This window comes from Hyaena hyaena, unplaced genomic scaffold (assembly GCF_003009895.1).
Source record: "Hyaena hyaena isolate Hyena2069 unplaced genomic scaffold, ASM300989v1 scaffold_231, whole genome shotgun sequence".
NCBI lineage: Eukaryota > Metazoa > Chordata > Mammalia > Carnivora > Hyaenidae > Hyaena > Hyaena hyaena.
In genome coordinates, this window is record NW_024080862.1 from 552235 (window position 1) to 571270 (window position 19036).

A 19036-nucleotide genomic window follows, 5' to 3' on the forward strand; every position below is an offset into this window, starting at 1 on the left:
ATCTCATGGTTCATGAGTTCAAGTCCCACATCAGGTGAGCTCGTGCTCCACTTCAGGTGAGCACAAGACCTGCTTGGGGTGAGCTTAAGCCCCACTTTGGGTAAACATGAGCCCTGCTTCAGGTGAGCCCCGCTTCTCTCTCTCTTTCTCTTCCTCCGTCTTTCTCCCTCCTGGGATTCTCTCTCTCTCTCTGCCCCTCACTCATGCCTTCTCTCTCTCTCAAAAAAAAAAGTATTTATTTATTTATTTATTAAAATTAAAATGGGCAGATCTAAGACATTTTTCCATAGAAAACATACAGTTAGCCAACAGGTACATGAAAATATGTTCAACATCACTAGTCATCAGGGAAATGCAAATCAAAGCCACAATGAGATATAACCTCACACCTGTTAGAATGGCTATGATTTTTTAAAAAGATAAGAAATAACAAGTTGGTGATGGGGCACCTCGGTGGTTCATTCAGTTAAGTGGCGACTTCTGCTCAGGTCATGATCTTGCAGTTCATGGATTGCAGCCCCACATGGGGCTCTGTGCTGACAGCTCAAAGCCTGGAGCCTGCTTCAGATTCTGTGTCTCCCTCTCTCTCTTCTCCTCCCCTGCTCATGCTCTGTCTCTCAAAAAATGAATAAGCATTAAAAATTAAAAAAAAAAAAAACAAGTTGGTCAGGATATGGAGAAAAGGGAACCCGTATGCACTGTTGTGGCAGGTAAATTGATCCTAAACTATGGAAAACAGTAAAAAAAAGAACTATCATACAATCTAGAAATTCCGCTTCTGGGTATTTATCTGAAGAAAACAAAAACACTAATTTGAAAAGATATATGCACCCCCATGTTCATTGCAGCAATAGCCAAGATATGGAAACAACTTAAGTGTCCATCAATGGATGAATGGATAAAGAAAAGCATGTGGTATGTACATACAATGGACTGTTACCCAGCCATAAAACATAATGAAATTTTGCTATTTGTGATACCATGGATGAAACTCAAGGTCATTATACTAAATGAAATAAGTCAGACAGAGAGAGACAAATATCATATGATTTCTCTTATATGAAATCTTAAAAAACCCCAAAACCAAAACCAACAAAACACAAACTCATAGATACAGAGAACAGATTGGTGGTTGCAAAAGGTAGGGAGTGGGGGGAGGGGGAGAAATGCATGTGTTTTGTTTTGTTTTGTAAGTTTATTTATTTTGAGAGAGAGAGAACATGAATAAAGGAGGGGAAGAGAGAAAAGGAAAGAGAGAATCCCAAGCAGTCTCCACACTGTCAGAGCAGAGCCCAACGAGGGGCTTGATCCCATGAACCAAGAGACCATAGCCAAAACCAAGAACCTGATGCTCAACTGACTGAGCCACCCAGGTGCATCTGTTTTGTTTTCAGGGGGAAAAAAACCTTACCATGACCTAGCAATTCCACTTCTAGGTATATATCCAAGAGAATTGAAAACATATGCCCATACAAAAATTTGCACATCAATATTTATAGCTATATTATTCATAATAGTAATAAAGTAGAAACAACTCAAGTGTCCATTAACTGATGAGTGGATTAAAAATATAGTATATACATGCAACGGAATCTTATTTAGCCATAGAAAAGAAGAAAGTACTGACGTGCTACAACATGAACGGACCTTGAAAATACTGTACTAAGCAAAAGAAGCCAGACACAAAAAGCCATTTATTGTGTGATTCAAACCAAGTGAAATATCCAAAATAGGCAAATCTATAAAGACATAAAGTAGATCAGTGGTTTCCAAAGGTTGGGATAGGGAAGAATGGAGATTGACTGCTAATGGGTATGGGGCTTATTTAGGGGCTTATGAAAATGTTCTAGAATCAGATAGTGGTGATAGTTGCACAACTTTCTGAATATGCTTAAAAACTACTGAATTGTACAGTTTTAAATAGTGAGCTTTATAGAATGTAAATTATATCTAAAAAAATAAAAAGACCTTTACAGGGATGCCTGGCTGGCTCATTGGTGGAACATGAGATTCTTGATCCCATGGTTGTGAGTTTGAGGCCCACATTGGGTGTAGAGATCACTTTAAAATTAAATCTTAAAAAAAAAAGTTACAGAGAAAATTTTTTTAAACTTTATAGAAATATATAAAAGAATAATTTTTTTAGTGTCTTTTTTTTTCCTGAGAGAGAGAGAGAGAGAGCATGAGCAGGGGAGGATCAGAAAGAGAGGGAGACACAGAATTTGAAACAGGCTCCAGGCTCTGAGCTGGCTGTCAGCACAGAGCCCGACACAGGGCTCAAACCCACAAACTGCAAGATCATGACCTGAGCCGAAGCCAGATGCTCAACCGACTGAGCCACCCAGGCGCCCCAAGAATTATTTTTTTAAAGATGTAAAAGAATTCTTAGCAAAGGAAGGGGTAGTCCATGGTCTTAGAAGGAGCTCAGTATCAGAAGATAGCCTTTTTTCCTCCCTAAAAAAATCCAGGCAGGGTTTTTTAGGGAACTGACACTATGAAATGCTTGATGGAAACTTCTGTCTTTTAATAGCCTTGAGTAGTTTGTCACATTGGAAATATCTCAATTTGTTAAGTTTCTTTTTTTAAGTTTGGGTATGCATCTACCTAGTCTTGGTGACTTATTTACCGTAGATCTTCAATAACCTTCTCAATTTATCAAGTTTATTTTTTTAATTTTTTTTAATGTTTTATTTATTTCTAGGAGAGAGAGACAGCGTGAGCAGGGGAGGGTCAGAGAGAGAGGGAGTCACAGACTCTGAAACAGGCTCCAGGCTCTGAGCTGGCAGTCAGCACAGAGCCCAACGCGGGGCTCGAACCCACGAACCGCGAGATCATGACCTAAGCGAAAGTTGGGCGCTTAACCGACTAAGCCACCCAGGCGCCCCAAAACTCAATTTATCAAGTTTTATGTGTTTTCTTTTTAATGTATTTTCAATTAAATTTGGTAATTTACACTTTTTTTGAAAACATTTCCTCTTAGTTTTCACATTTGTTACTATGACATTCTCTTTATTTAAATCTCCTTGTGATTATTTTGCTTTTCTCATTCCATTTTTGTTCCCTTTCTCCTTTGCTCAGGTTCATAAAGTGTTTATCTTTAATATTGGTCTTTTCAAAAATAGCACATTTTCAATTTACTTTCCACCACTTATTTTTATTTTCTATTTAATTTAAAATTTTACCTTTATTTTACTACTGGAGCGCCTGGGTAGCTCAGTCGGTTAGGTGTCTGACTTCGGACTCAGGTCATGATCTCACAGTTCATGAGTTCGAGCCCCATATCAAGCTGTGTGCTGGTAGCTCAGAGCCTGAAGCCTGTTTTGGATTCTGAGTCTCCCACTGTCTCTGCCCTTTCCCTGCTCACGCTCTGTCTGTCTGTCTGTCTCTCTCAAAAATAAATAAACTTTTAAAAAATAAAATAAATAATAAAATTTTACTTTTATTTTACTGCTTTTTAGATTCATCTGTTCTTTCTCTTTCTAGATTCCTGTGGTGTACTGAGGTACTGAAACCTGAGTCAAGGGGAAACAGGAAATGCTAAGTCTTAGAAGACAGTAGAGAGCTGTACACTGCCATGTAAGTCCTGCTCCCCTGTGTGACTGATAATGAGGAGGGACGTGGATGGGCCTCACTAGAGGAACCCACGTATGAAATGGCACTTACGTGCCCTATCTTTCCGCTCTGAGCTCTGGTACATCTCTGACAGGAGGGAAGTAGACAGGTAGTACAAGTTCCCATGGAGCTTATATCTGAGGAAGACCCAACTCAGTGGCAGGTATCCTAATCCTTATGTCATAATGCAGTTGTGAACTCATAGCTGCCTCCCTCATTTTACTCATGCCAGACTTTGGGAAGTAGAGAAATCGAGGCTGAAGAACCATCTAGAGACAAGCCATGAGGCTCAGATTTTGTGTAAGAGACATGGTCAGATTTATTAGGCAAATAGGAATGGGTGGGGATCACCCAGGACTTCACAGGTCTTGGGAAAAGAAGGAATGCTGAAGCAGGGGTATCTTTGTACAGAGCCATGGAGAGAAACAGCAGTCTTAACTCATCCATTCATTTCCCATTTAATTCTGATGACAGACTCATGGCCATTTAATTTTACTTGAAATTGAAGATATTGAAGAAATAACTGAGTGGAAGAGTGAGAAACAGAAACTCAAGGTGGGTAAAATTTCCATGTAGTTAAGAGATATCCAGAACATTTACATTTGTGTCATAAAGGTGTGGAATTATTCTCCTTATAGATCCTGAGTCTAAAATAATCAGGAGTCAACTCAATATTGGCCCATTATTCCTGCACTCCTTTCTCAGCATGGGCTCTCTGGGTGTCAGTCTGACTGTGACATGAAGAGTGAATGAGGAGAATGGAAAGTAATCAAGAAATGAATGGGGCTGGGAGGTGAGAATATGAGGACTCTGAATTAGAGATTACAATATTCAAAATATGGGAAAGCTGCAGTAGAAAATGGGATAAGGGTGCTGAAAACCTACCATAGTACTGAAGTACATTGTGGCAGAGGGAAATTAGCCAATGATGGTTTGGGACTAGAATTAGCAGAAAATACCAGACAAAGGCATTATGAGGCCAAACCTCCAAAACCCAATAAACATTGAAGATGTGGAGCATGACTAACCAAGTCCCTCACATCCCTAATGTACCCTTCTATCTACCAGTGGTTTTCCCCTTGATCTATACACCTGTGAGATAGTGAGTAGGGTGCTGTGACTCTGAGGGCAGAGTGATGTGCCTACAGTGGCAAGGGCTCACTACCCAGGTATTCTGACTCTTAGGCAGTGTCTTGCTAACTCCCCTTAACTCTCCAAAGAAATGATAACTGTTAAGAGAATCCAGGCCCCTTCCAGGAAGATCTCGGAAGTTGATGGCAGGAAGTTCCCTGAGTGGTCTCTCTTATCTCCACTTAGAAACCTTTAAAAAAACAAACAAAAGCAGCCACAGAGATCCAGGCCTGGTGGCGTGGCACCCTGGTACGCCGGACATTGCTGCATGCAGCCCTCAGGGCCTGGATTATTCAGCGCTGGTGGAGGCTGACCTTGGATAGCCTGCTGCAGAAAAAGCGAAAGCAAGCCCTTTTCACCTATGCAAATACAGCAAGAGCAGTGGTCAAGATCCAGTCCTTGGTCCGTATGTGGCGTATCCAATGGCGATACCGTCAGGTGCTCAGTGCCATTTATGTTATCCAGTGCCACTGGCAATGCCACAACTGCCATACCTGTGCTCTCCTCCGGGGCCACTGTGTAGTCACAGCCACTCACCTACAGTTCCACATTGAGATCATCAACCCCTAAAGGCTGGCAAGAAGGGGCACTGTGTCTCCTGTCTCCAGTAAAAGCTTAACCTGGTCTGATATGTCTCATGTTCTCCTCCAGGTAATGGAAATGTTGGGTCTTAGGCCACGCTGCTTCCTCTTCTACCTGGGAAAGAACTTTAGTAAGGTTTTCCCATTGTGCCCATGGACCTTATTCTGGACTGACAATGATCATATGCTATTTACTCAGTTTTCAAAAAAGAAACTGAGGGTCCTTTCCTATCTTGATATATGACAGAGCCAGAAGTTTCAGTTCCCATTCCCAGCTCCATTCCTTTCTTTCCACCTGAGGGTCTGAAAGATAGGTGGAATGCATCTCACTGAAGACCCTGAGCACCTCTACACATGAGAAGAGACTCTGAGACTCTCCTCTGTCATCCTGGGGTCAGAGGTTGACTGGAGTCTGATTACCATGAACAAGGTATCTTTGACAAGCATCTAGAGAAAATGCCAACATTTACCTGACTCTACTGGAAGCAGCCAGTGCAGCATCGGGTGAAGGACAGGAGTCTGGCCTTAGTGACAGGTGCAGCTGGGCATGTTGATGAGCAACTGAGGACCCTGGGGACTAACAGAGAATAGGAGCTCATGGTACTCCAACTCTGTCTCCACAAGATCCTTACCTGAATTCCTCTCCCTAAGGGCTGTACAACAAATAGGGCTCCCTCTGATATTATTCCATCCCTACTTTTTTCTCCATTCTTGGTGATTTTATCATTGCTCAGATTGTTCCATCAACCTCCTTGCTCTAATTCATTTCAACTTGAAAACTCCCTTTATCATTTCTTGTAAGGCAGGTCTAGTGGTGATGAAGTCCTTCTGCTTTTCTTTGTCAGTCTTTATCTCTCCGTCAATCTGAAGGACAGCAATGCTAGGTGTAGTATTCTTGGTTGGATGTTTTTTCTTTTGGCACTTCAACTATATCATCCTACTTCTTTCTCACCTTCAAAGTTTCTGCTGAGATTTCCACTGATTGTGTGTGTGTGTGTGTGTGTGTGTGTGTGTGTGTTTGGAAGGGTCCCCTTCTATGTGACAAGTTGCTTTTATTCTGCTATTTTTAAATTTTTATCTTTGTCTTTGACTTTTACAATTTGGTTATAATGTATCTCAGAGTAGCCTTTTTTGGGTTGATCTTGCTTGGGGTCCTTTGAGTTTCAGGTACCTGGATGTCCATATCTCTCCCAAAATATAGGGAGTTTTCAGCTATTATTTCTTTAAGTAACCTTCCTGCCCCTTCCCCTCTCTTTTCCTTCTGGGACTTCTGTAATGTGTATATTTGTTCAGTTAGAGGAATTCCATTATTCATGTAGGCATTCTTCATTCTTTTTCATTCCTTTTTTTCTTTTTGTTCCTCTAACTGGCTCACATCAAATGACCTGTATTTGTGCTCCTTGATTCTTTCTTCTGAGTGATCAAGTCTTCTATTTAAGTTTTCTATGGGTTTTCAGTCTTTCTTTATATTTTGTAGCTCTAGAATTTGTTTCTTTTTTATGGTTTCTATTTCTTAAATCTCTTATTTTTCTCATTCATTTTTTTAAATTTACTTAATTGTTTGTGTTCTCTTACATTTAATTCAGCTTCTTTAAGGTGATTACTTTGAATTGTCAGGCGATTCACAGATCTCCATTTCTTTTTTTTTTTTTCTAAAAAATTTTTTTTAATGTTTTATTTATTTCTAGGAGAGAGAGAGAGACAGCTTGAGCAGGGGAGGGTCAGAGAGAGAGGGAGTCACAGACTGAAACAGGCTCCAGGCTCTGAGCTGGCAGTCAGCACAGAGCCCGACGCGGGGCCCGAACCCACGAACCGCGAGATCATGACCTAAGCGAAAGTCGGACGCTTAACCGACTAAGCCACCCAGGCGCCCCCACAGATCTCCATTTCTTTGGGCTCACTTACTGGAACATTATTAGCTTTCCTTTGTTCGTGTCATGTTTTCCTGATTCTTCATGATCTCTATTACTAGATGTATGGGTGAGTGTGGCTCTCACCAGGTCCCTAAGAAAGATCCTGTCAGGACACTGGGTAGGCCCTAGGAAGGCATAATTGGGCCGAGATCATGACTTAGAGTGGCTAGAACTGAGTCCCAAGGCTACTTCAGTGTTCATAGCCAGGACTGAAGTCTGCAGGCCTGGCTCTGGAGGCACAGATGGATGTATATTCTAGTTGGTCACTAAGTAGGCAGGGTTGCTCATGGATTGTGACTGGGATGGTCTGGAGCCAAGTCACAGAGCTGTTTCATGAATCTACTGTCATACCAAAGTTGGCTGTCCTGCTTCCATAGGCACTGATGGGCATTCCTCCCAGTGGATCCCCAGGCTGCTGGGACTTCTGTGGACTAAAGCTGGGAATAACAGGAGGTAAATTACAGGCCAATTTCAGGATGTCCAGGGGTGCAGAAGAGAGTGTTTCCCCTTGGGTCCCTGGGCTGTCAAGATTGCTTTAGACTGCAGTTGGGGGGTCTTGAGGTGTGTCACAGGGCCATTTCAGGATCTGCATCAGACCAAGTTTGACAGACTTCCCTCAGGGGCTCCCAGAATGTGGTTGAGAAGGGCTAGAACTGGTTCACAGGCCATTTCAGGGCCCACAGCTGGGGCCAAGATCTGTAGGTCTATTGTCTGAGATACAAATACACATGATTCCTCCCAGATTTCTTGATGTATGGTGCTGGCTGTAAGATCAAGACCAAACAAGGGACACAGAGGTGTTTCCATGTTGATAGACAAGACCATGGTTAGTGAGTCAGCCACCTGGGCATGAGCCTACATTCTCAAAATGGCCTTCTTAGGTCTTGACTCCACTAGGGTTTCACAATCTCTTACCTGGATCCCAGATCTCCTACAAAGCACTTCTGTCCATGGGAATCTGCCAACTTATTGCTGCTGAAGAGTAATATGAGCAGGGAATCTCCTTTTCCATGATCTTGCTGATATTCTTTACTAAAATGTATATTTTTTTAAATTCCCAAAGAGGGGCATCTGGGTGACTCAGTCAGTTAAGTGTCAAACTCTTGATCTCAGCTCAGATCTTGATCCTCAGGGTCATGAATTCAAGCCCTACATTGAGCTCCATGTTGGGCTCTGTGCTGGGCATGAAACTTACTTAAAAAACAAAACAAAACAAAAAACCTCCCAAAACAAAACAGTAAAAAAGAAACAATCCAGATAGAAAATAAGCAAAAGATATTAACAGATATTTCACTGGAGAGTATATAGATGGCAAATAAGCACTTGAAATCATTAACTAAGCATTCAGCTTAATCATTTGGTAAATGGAAATTAAAACCACAGTGAAGAGGAGCCTGGCTGGCTCAGTCAGTGGAGTGTGCAACTCTTAATCTCGGGATTGTGAGTTCAAGCCCCACTTGGGTGTAGAGATTACTTAAATAAATAAAAATTTTTAAAAAACCAGTGAAATGTCACTGCTTATCTATCATAATGGCTAAAACAAAAGACTGACAAAACCAAATGCTGGTGAAAAGAGCTGTATCTCTCAAAAATTGTTGGTAGGAATGTTAATTGGCACAGCAACTCTGGAAAACAATTTTGAACTTTCCTAAATAACTAAATGTGCAATTCTCATACAATTCTGAAATTGTGCTCTTGGATATTACTGCCAGAAAAAAAATGGAAATTTATGTTACACTAAAGTCCTTATATGAAGTCAAAGCTAGAGAAAACATGACAAAAAGGATGGGCCAAGATTCCATCTCCCTCATCTAGACAACAATTGCACTGGAAGACTCTTTCTGTTTTGGAGCTTTGGATTCTATTTGAAGGCTTATAACTTCCAGAAACTTAGATGGTAAATTGTCATTAGTTTTGGTCAATTTCAGCTCTTGGTGCAGTACTGGCTACCCATCTCTGACTCTACTTCCAATCCCCAGCACCGTGGTGGGAAACCATGCATGAACTCCATAAAATTTTTTATTCAGTTTCCAAAAGCCAAGGTGAGTAGATTCTTTCCTCTAAATATCAAGGATCTGTGCTCAGACTGCTTATTGGTGCTTGTGATCGCAGAAGCACAGAAACAGAGGCAGGCAGCCATTGTTGCGATTCCCGATTCCCACCTCAATTGTTTCAATACCCTTCTCCTCCCGCTAAAACAATTTTCAGAGGATTTAAAGATATGGAAATTTTTTTTAACCCCTCACTTTTCTCTTCTTCCCTTATTGAGTATCAGACATTTAAGGACTAGAACACATATACAGAGTAATTTAAAAAATCATTACGTTTGCTCAGGGAAAAGTGTGGGCTCAATATTTAAGAGAGGATCTTAAATTTATACCTTAGAATAACCCCAAACACAGATACACCTTACAACAAACCAACAACAACAACAAAGAAAGAAAACCTAGCAAAATGAGGGAAAGGGTGAAAATCTGACCTGTAGAGAGAGAAGGAGACACAGAATCTGGAGCAAGCTCCAGGCTCTGAGGTGTCAGCATGGCTATTTTTTTTTTAAAAAGGATCAAATCTTTGAAAATTATATATCTTATCAGATATTAATATCCAAAATATAGAAAGAATACCTACAACTCAACAACAACAACAAAAATCTGATTCAAAAATGGACAAAGACTTTAATAAATACTTCTTCAAAGAAGATATACAAACGACTAGTAAGCATATGAAAAGATACTCAACATCACTTATCATTAGGGAAATGCAAATAAAAACCACAATGAGATACTATTTCACATCCAGAAGATAACTACTATCAAAAGAAAGAGAGAAAGAAAGAGAGTCAGATTAACAAACATTGGCAAGGATGTGGAGAAGTTAGAACCCTTGTGCACTGTTGATGGGAATGTAAAATGGTACAAATGCTATGGAAAACAGCATAGCAGTCTTCAAAAATTAAAAATAGAATTTCTATTTTTATAATGAATTTTATAATAGAATTACTATTTTATAATGATCCAGCCATTCCACCTTTGGGTATATACAAAAAAGAATCAAAAGCAGAATTTCAAGGCACCTGGATGGTTCAGTCGGTTAAGGGTCTGACTTCGGCTCAGGTCATGGTCTTATGGTTCATGGGTTTGAGCCCCATGTCGGGCTCTGTGCTGACAGCTAACTCAGAGCCTGGAGCCTGGTTCAGATTCTGTGTCTCTCTCTCTCTCTGACCCTTCCCTCCTCACGCTGTCTCTCTCTCTCTCAGAAATAAATAAAAATATTTTTTTAAAAAAGCAGAATCTCAAAGAGATCTTTGTACACCCATGTTCACAGCAGTATTATTCACAATAACCAAAAGGTAGAGGCAACCAAAGTATCCATTTGAATGGATAGACAAAATGTGGTGTATTCATACAGTGAAATATTATTCAGCCTTAGAAAAGGAAATTCTGACAATAGATGAACCTTGAAGACACGCTAAATGAAAAAAGTCAGTCATTTCTACTACTACTACTATAACTAATGTGTGATTCCATTCAAATGATATTTTTACAGTGATCAAATTGATGGAGACAGAATAGAATGGTGGTTGCCTGGTACTGAGGAATAGGGAAAATGGAGAATAATTGTTTAATGGTACAGAGTTAATTTTGCAACATGAATAAAGTTCTGAACATGGCTAGTGAAGATAATTGCACAACAATGTGAATTACTTAATGGCTCTGAGCTGTTTACTTAAACATTGTTAAAATGGCAAATTCTATGTTATATATATTTTACCACAATTTTTTAAAGAATATTTTTAATACTATTTGGATTTTAATAGCATTTGGATGGAGGGTGAAGCAAAAGATGGCCCAGTCCTCCATGTTACACAACTACAGACAGCGCTGTGAAAGAGTCTGTCTGGTGTTGGCCAGCTTGGTGGCCCTGAAGCTCCCAAATCTCCTACCCATGGCAGACATTGCTAATCAATCTGTTCATAGGTCCTGTTCATCCAGCATTGGGCTCTCAGAATCTCTCTCCACACTAGGAGAACTGTCACTTCCTCAGAACTGATTTATGAGATGCTATCATTAACTCAATGACCTCTTTGAAATCTGACAAAGAGAGGAGAGGACACAGGTAAAACAGACCTGATCATTCATTTACTGGAAGGGGTATGCACTGTTGCACCTTACAAGCCTGTAAGCCTAAAGAGATTTCAAGTTGAAGATTTAGTTGGCTTTCTTTGAGGTTGTAACAGCCCTGAATAAAGCCACGCGTTCGGCAAATATGCCAGCGCCAGTAGATCTGGATGATGCGGACAGCATGGAGCAGACGGCAGTAACGAAGGCGTAAGCGCCACATGCGGACCCAAGACTGCAGCTTCACCGCTGCCCATTCTTGCCGAGCGTAGAACTCTAGGGCTGGTCGCTTCTCCTTCTCCACCAGCTTCACCAGCATCTGCTTCCACCAGCGCTGAATGATACAAGCTCTGAGGGCTGCGTGCAACAATGTCCGGCGTACCAGGGTGCCCCGCCACCAAGCCTGGATGAACATAGCCGCTTCCTGTTTTGTGATGATCTTTGTTCCGGGGCCTTGCAAGAGGAAAATGAGACACTTAGGAAACGCATACATTTCAGCTCCCAGGTGTGCCAGGGAGGAGCCCTGATCCTCTATCAACAGCTGCCCCTTCCTCTGATGTTCAGCAGAGCTTTTGTGGTCAATGGACAGACTTGGAGAGACTAAGTAAGTGTCCTGCCTCTGCCACTCTCTTATTACTGGGCGTAGACACCTCATCTTGCCCTCTGAGTCTCAGGGCCTCCTCCTGCACTTTCAGTGTCACCCAGCTTTGCATGGACCTGGTTGACCAGTTTAAAGCAAGAACACTACAATCAGAAGTGAAGGAGATATAAGTTTCACCTGGACCTGACCACCTACCTAAAATTCTTGTCTCTTCCCTCAGACCCCTCCCGTCTGCTGGAGAAGTGGAATCTTTGCACGCCCTGCCCTCTCACTTCTGACTTCAGGTTACACCCACAACCTGCTGTCTCCCCTCTGCCTCACCAAAGTATTAAAAGATTCTTCCACCATTTACACTTTATTAAGAGCTTAAACACCGGTTAACACATATATCAGTATAAAGATATACGTGCACACACGCTTCTAGACCCAATCTTCCTGTACCTGTACCGCAAATAGAGTCCCCACCTTGGTAGCTCCCAACCATACATGGTCTGAGTTCATACTCTTTGCCCACCTCCTTGGAACAATCCATACACCTTGGCCAGACCCACATCTCAGCCTAAGGAGGAAATGTGGAAAAAAGAGATAGCCAAGGAGGAGTCAATCTGTGTTCATTCTAGCTCTGAGTATGGGGACCATTCATCTCAGTTTGCCAGACACACCCTGGGTTTATGCCTGTTGTCCTGGAGTAGTGTTGATAAGTGCCCCTTCACTCACTGAAGCATCTCTCTTTGGATAACAAAGTACATGGTCACAGACTTTTGGGATATTCCACTGGACCCCAAGGGTCAGAGATGCCACAAGTCAAGACTCTTCCCAACATAGTAGAACCTAAAACCATCTACACATGGAGGAGTGGACTGGGTAATGGCAGTGATGTGGGTGGGAGTTTGGGAGGCAGCTGCTTCCTCTTCTCCCCTTTGCTCCTTCAAGCTCTATTCTATCAATGTGACTTCATCATCTTTGACTATAACTTGGAAATTTTGCTGTCCTGTAGTCAGAGATTAGAGAGAAAAACACTGGAGAAAGTAAGGGGACTCTTCCCATCACTAGGTGCCAAGTCAACCACACAGCTTCCTGGCTTTTCTGGGATCTCAGACATGGAAGGATTGGGGGTGGGGAGAGTCCCACCCTGAGGTATATATGGGAAATTTACTGTCCTCCCAGAAAACGCAGGTGGATCTAACTGTGTCTTACAAAACATTAAATGCCCATGACTTGGGGTGGATGGTCAAATTCCCTTCAGATCTGCCCTTTCTAAATTACCCATGGTTAGGGGCAAGATGGTCCCATCGCTCTCAGGTCTGTTCTCCTCCAGCCACAAACTGGCAGGAAAAGTGGAGGAGGGGTGAGAGATATGATGTCATAAGGGCACCTATGACTCAGGCACTAGGATGGCTTCCAGCAACTGAGTCCCTTTCTAAGAAAAACCCAGGGGCACCTGGGTAGCTCAGTCACTTAAGCGTCCAACTTCGGCTCAGGTCATGATCTCACAGTTTGTGAGTTTGTGAGTGTTGGGCTCTGTGCTGACAGCCCAGAGCCTGGAGCCTGCTTCAGATTCTGTGTCTCCCTCTCTCTCTGACCATCCCCTGCTCATACTCCTCTCTCTCTTTCTCTCTCTCTCTCTCTCTCAAAAATTAAAAAATTTAAAAAGAAAAAAAGAAAAAAAAACCCAGAAGACCTGTCCTTTCTTTCCTACCAGAATGGCCAGAGTTCTAGCTAAAAAGAAGGACATCCCAAATAGTGACCCACTGACACAAAAGTGTATAATGGTACTCATTAAAGCCTGGCTAGTATTTATTATATGGATTTCAGTTCATTTCAACAACGACATTCCAAATAACAATTAGAATGAGTGTCTCGTGTACTGATATAGAACAGTGTTCAAGATTTAGCAAGATTAACAATCATCAAATCAATATCAACTCAATATAAGTATATATTTATATACATGTTGTCACAAAAGCATTATTTTTAAAGGAGTGGGGATTAAGAAGATACATAAAAATTAACAGTGATCATCTCTGATAAAGATAGCAGAATTAGGGGAACAGAATAAACTCCCTAATTGTTGCTAAATCTCCTATGTCTGGCCTAACTGTAGGTCATCTAATTATCAGGCCCCTGGGAGAACATTCGTGAAGCTCCCAGGACCAGCCAGGGCCTTCATCTCAGTCTCAGGTGGCCTCAAGCACTCTCCTGTCTTCTTCTTCCCCTGAGAGCCTCAAGGTCACAGACAGAAAATGGGTGAAGGGCAACCATTACACAAGAAGTGCCCCACTTTTGCCTCCTCTTGGCCTCTAAAGACCCACATGGTCATTGTGAAGGCCTGGCTCCCTCTTAGAGTCACAGCCCCAGAGGTCACTGAGGACTGCCTTTGCAATATGTAGAGTGGGCATTAGGAGGCAGTGTGGGGCTATGGGGGGGGTGGCTGTAGAGAAGAGACACACTCCTTACCCCCTTCTCCCTTCCACCCTTTCTAGATTCCCCTCAGCTTTGACTAGCACTTTTGCTAGTCTAGGCAGTTTCAGGGAGAGCAGTTATCCAGACCTTCCTCCATGAGATACCTGATTCTTTAAGTAAGTTATCATACTTCTCTGGTCATGATTGTGTTCATCTACCATTATACTGGGCAGCAAAGCACCAACGTATCTGCCAGTGAATCACCCAAGCAGCATTCATAGTCTTTCCTGCCCCCATAGTGTAGAAGCAACTCCCTCACCTTCTCCTGATGAGCAGCGTTAATTATCCCTGCCAGTATGGTGACTCCTTTCATTACCTGCTTGTCTCTTGGCAAAGGAGTCCGAAGTGACCAAGTGCCAGCCATAGCTTTAACTTTAGAGGGGCCCTTACTGTGACCCTTGATGACTGCCTTCCTCCCTAGAAACTAGAACCTCCAGGGGCGCCTGGGTGGCTCAGTCGGTTAAGAGTCCGACTTCAGCTCAGGTCATGATCTCATGGTTTGTGGATTTGAGCCCCACATCAGGTTCTGTGCTGACAGCTAGCTCAGATCCTGGAGGCTGCTTCTAATTCTTACCTCCCTCTCTCTCTGACCCTCCCCTGCTCACACTGTCTCTCTCTCTCAAAAATAAATAAAACATTAAAAAATTGTTTAAAAAGAAAAAGAAACTAGAACCTCTAGTCAGATGGAGCCTACAGAGACACAAAGCCCAAATTCTTACATGTATAGCTGGAAGAGGTGCTCACGGGTGCACCACCACTGCCACACTTGATTCTGGGACACACACATTCTACCTATTAGGGACCAAGCACCATGTAATGGGCCTTGATTTAGGGCTTGAGTTAGCAAACTACAGCCCATAGGTTAAATCCACCCCACTCCCTGTTTTTGTACATCCTGCAAAGAATGGTTTTTACATTTTTCAGTTGAAAAAACTGGAAAAAAAAACTTCATGACACATGAAAATTATATGAAATTCAAATTTCAGTATCTATAAATAAAATTATATTGGAATACAGCCACGTTTATTTATAGGCTGTCTATTGCCACATTTGCACTGCAATGACAGATTTGAGTATTTGTATTTGTGACAGGGATAGTATATGGCTCTCCCATCACCTCCCACTGCTGCTCAACACACAACAAATGGCGGTGGTGCAGTTATAGCTGAATAATATTTAGAGTGCCACATATACTGCTTGCTGTGATTCATGTTTTATCACCAATACATCTGTATTGTGTCAAACAAGAACAGAGGAGAAAAGTAGAATTTAAATGTCAGATCTTTTTGACAATAGCAAAACATTGTGTTCATTATGCGACATTATAGCTGTCCTAAAGGCATACAGCATTATATATCTACATTACCAGATAAGCAATCCATAGTATTCTTAACTCACAAGAAAGCAATGATCTTAAAATTTAGACATGTTAAATGGGGTATCTCACCACAGCAGAACTTCTTTGCGAAAATTGAAAATGAGGCCACAAAGTAAGTTTTCAGACTGCTCATTTGTTAGCCAAGCAAGAAAAGGTGTTTACTACTGGTGAGCTATTTAAATCATGTTTAATTGCAGCAGCTGGGAAAAAAAATGTGATGATAGAAAATAAACTTAACACTATTAGCCTTTCATGGGAATAGTGGAAGACACTGGGAACAAAACCAATAGACAAATTAAAACAAGGCAAATGGTTTCAAGTGGTTTTTTTCTTTGACTGTTGATGAGTTAGCAGATGTTACCATACAGCTCAGCTGTTACTCATGGAAGGGGTGAATGCCAAGTTTGAGAGGCCTGAAGAATTCAGCTTTATGAATAGTCTGCATGAAAACAACTACTGTTGCGAATATTGTTTGAAGAAATTGAAAAGACAAAAATTCAATGCCACCTGAAGTGGAATCTGCTAGGATGTGATAAAACTGATATGGTGAAAATATGTGTGGAAAAAAAGCAGAAAAATTAGGCTTAGTTGGACAAATTTACAGTTTATGAAAATGTAAAGTGCTTACAGCCTACAACCTATGGGTACTCATTATATTATTCCTCAATAGGTACTTTAAGGAAATTTCTTTATAATTTTTTTAATGTTTATTTACTTTTGAGAGAGAGAAAGAGAGAGAGAGGCATGAGTGGGGGAGGAGCAGAGAGAGGGAGACAGAATCCAAAGCAGGCTCCAGGCTCTGAGCTGTCAGCACAAAGCCCAACTCATGGCTCAAACCCACAGACTGCGAGATCATGACCTGAGCTGAAGTCGGATGCTGGACACCTAACCAGTTGAGCCACCCAGGTGCCCCCGGGGAAGATATTTTAATCTACTCTGTTACTAAAACAGGAATGTCAATGGTAAGCTTCACTTGCTTTGTTGACTTAACTATTATAGTTCTGTGATTTTTTTCTCAGTAAGAGAAGGCGAATATTCTGACTTACCAAGCATACAGCAGTAGCAATAGCTACATAAGCCTTGCTAACTTGGGGCCTATGCTGTTGGGTCCATATGTTGCTTCTACTTCAGCCTCCATGACCATCCAGGACCCATTGTTTCAGTGCTAGAATGAGTGACAGAAGCTGGCTGACATCAACTAGTCCAGTGTTTTTTGTCTACTTCACTGTTTAGTGCCTATTCCATGGCAGATGTTTCCTGGTGGTGGGTGTTAACATATGATAAAAAGATTTTCACTCTGCATACACTACCGTATGTCCATCTATCTGCCTCTAGACCAGACTTCCTTGTCCCCATTGTTCGAGTGTTTGTGTTGCCAGGAGACTGACCAGTAAGCCAATTTACCACTGCTGAAAAGTCCATAGAAATTCTATCTCAGGCCACTTATCTTTCCACATAAAGTGGATGTTCAGCCTCAATTCTGCCCATTGAGAGGACTTTCCCCTCACTACTCACTGTCTTTCAAGGCTACTCTTGAATGAGGCTGTAGCTCACCTGCTCTTTGGGGATGACATACACATACTAAGCTTAACAATCTGCAAGTCAGCCTCAGGCATTTTCCTCTAAGCCCACATGAATATGAGCTGAGAGGGCAATGGTGGCACAACAGTGGTGGGTTACTCAAGAGTCTAAGCTACCTGCCCATGTAGTTTGCATCTTCAGTTTTCCATTGCCCGTCATCACTGCTATCAGTGAAGTTAGGGAGGAGTATCACATTTCTTCAGATTCAACGGGTTCAGGGGAACTTGGGAATTCAAGATTTGGGGGGCCATCAACCCAAATGATCCTATCCCATGTATAAGAGTTCCATCTTTTCCTTCCCTGATCTTGGCAGAGCATCCTACCTTAATGGAGAATTTAATCTTCTTAGGATATTGGCCGCTTTAATGATGATTTGGTGATGATGATTCAGTCCTGGGCCTGGGCCTCAGCTTTTTCAGCCCTGCCATTATAGATAAGAGTTTCTTCATATACCATCAGGAAGGTCCTCTGGCTTTTACACTCACCTTTTAATTAGCTGTTACTTGTTCTCAGCCATCTGTTATCTTTTTCTAGAGCTTCACAGAGCCTAGAAATAGCCATCCAATTCTTTATAGTTAATTCCTCCATACTTTCCAAATGCTTGCTGTATCACACCAGCTAGTGCATTTCCTGCCTCCTCTATATAGATGAACCTATTCACCCTTGAAAGGGTTACCATTTAAACCACCACCCTGTGTCAGGGGCTATCTGTGCTGCACATACCATTAGTATGAGGTCCTCATTGCCAGCCAGGCACTGATGAAGTGAGTGATCCCACTTCAAAACCGCATCTTATTATCTTCTTTCTCAGGAAACCTCTGGCATCAACTGTTGTAGTTTGGGTTCTCCAGGAAAGGAGATGGAGTTTAGCATTCGGCTATTTATTAGGGAATACCCTTGGGATTGCAATCTATGGGAAGAAAGGGAAGGAAAGAGGATTGGGTAGAGGTAAAAGATCCGGCAATTCAGCTGGCAAACTTAACAGGCACCACAGGAAGTTCTGTTGCTGAAATGGCCCAGCAAAATTGGCCCACATTGAGTCCAAATGGCCAGGTCTTTATACATCCACTTAAATCAGTCATTGTGTGTGGTACCTGAAGGGCTTGACTTTGGGCAAGGCAGGCTCTTTGCAGCTGAAGCAGTCCCTGAAGGGGCTGACAGCTGCTATCAGCACTCCCAGGAGCCAAGCAGCACGTTCTATTTCCTTGAAGGGGAGTCTGTGTAGTTCATTTCCACGTCTACCAAAAGCAAGATCTGTTTAACTCAGTAGGAGAACATTTTTTAATAGATAGATATTACTAATTCACATTTATTGATTCCTAATATATATGGACTTATTACCGTCTTATTTTGTGCTTTAAATCTGTAATTTTTTCTTATGATCTGTTTTTCTTTCCTATTTTTGTCAGATTGAGTTTTCAGTGAGTTTGGAGGTTGGTGAGTTTTTCCCTTCTACTATTTTAGCAGTTGTGGCAGAGATTGTGAGTTGCTTACCCATATCCATACCCTACTTCTTTCTTACCAAAAGAATTGTGATTTCATTGGGATTGGCAACATGCTCATTTAAGTAAAATGACATTTCTCAGAGTCTCAACTGCAATGGCCATGTGATACTCACTGGCCAACGAGATGTTGCTGGGTAAGTCTTTTGGGAAAGC

The 19036-nt window shown here is 41.8% G+C and overlaps 2 protein-coding genes across 3 annotated transcripts; one reads left to right on the forward strand and one right to left on the reverse strand.

Annotated features, from left to right (window-relative positions):
- Positions 1-3845: 3845 nt before the first annotated feature.
- Positions 3846-12303, forward strand: IQCF2 (IQ motif containing F2). Of its 2 annotated transcripts, XM_039243708.1 has the most exons (3): positions 3846-3912; positions 4087-4167; positions 4930-5367. In XM_039243708.1, the coding sequence occupies exons 1-3, from the start codon at positions 3895-3897 to the stop codon at positions 5311-5313; spliced, it is 483 nt and encodes a 160-aa protein (XP_039099639.1). In that variant the 5' UTR covers positions 3846-3894; the 3' UTR covers positions 5314-5367. The 2 variants fall into 2 exon arrangements, 1 of the variants encoding a protein (XP_039099639.1); XR_005530427.1 differs by lacking the exons at positions 3846-3912; positions 4930-5367 and adding an exon at positions 11854-12303 and having other exon boundaries at positions 4118-4167.
- On the reverse strand, positions 11355-13280 carry LOC120239437 (IQ domain-containing protein F5-like). Its single transcript, XM_039243709.1, has 2 exons — positions 13223-13280; positions 11355-11808 (listed from the first exon to the last, which is right to left on the reverse strand). Exons 1-2 carry the CDS (start codon positions 13224-13226, stop codon positions 11369-11371), a joined length of 444 nt encoding a protein of 147 aa, XP_039099640.1. The 5' UTR covers positions 13227-13280; the 3' UTR covers positions 11355-11368.
- Between the last annotated feature and the right edge of the window lie 5756 nt (positions 13281-19036).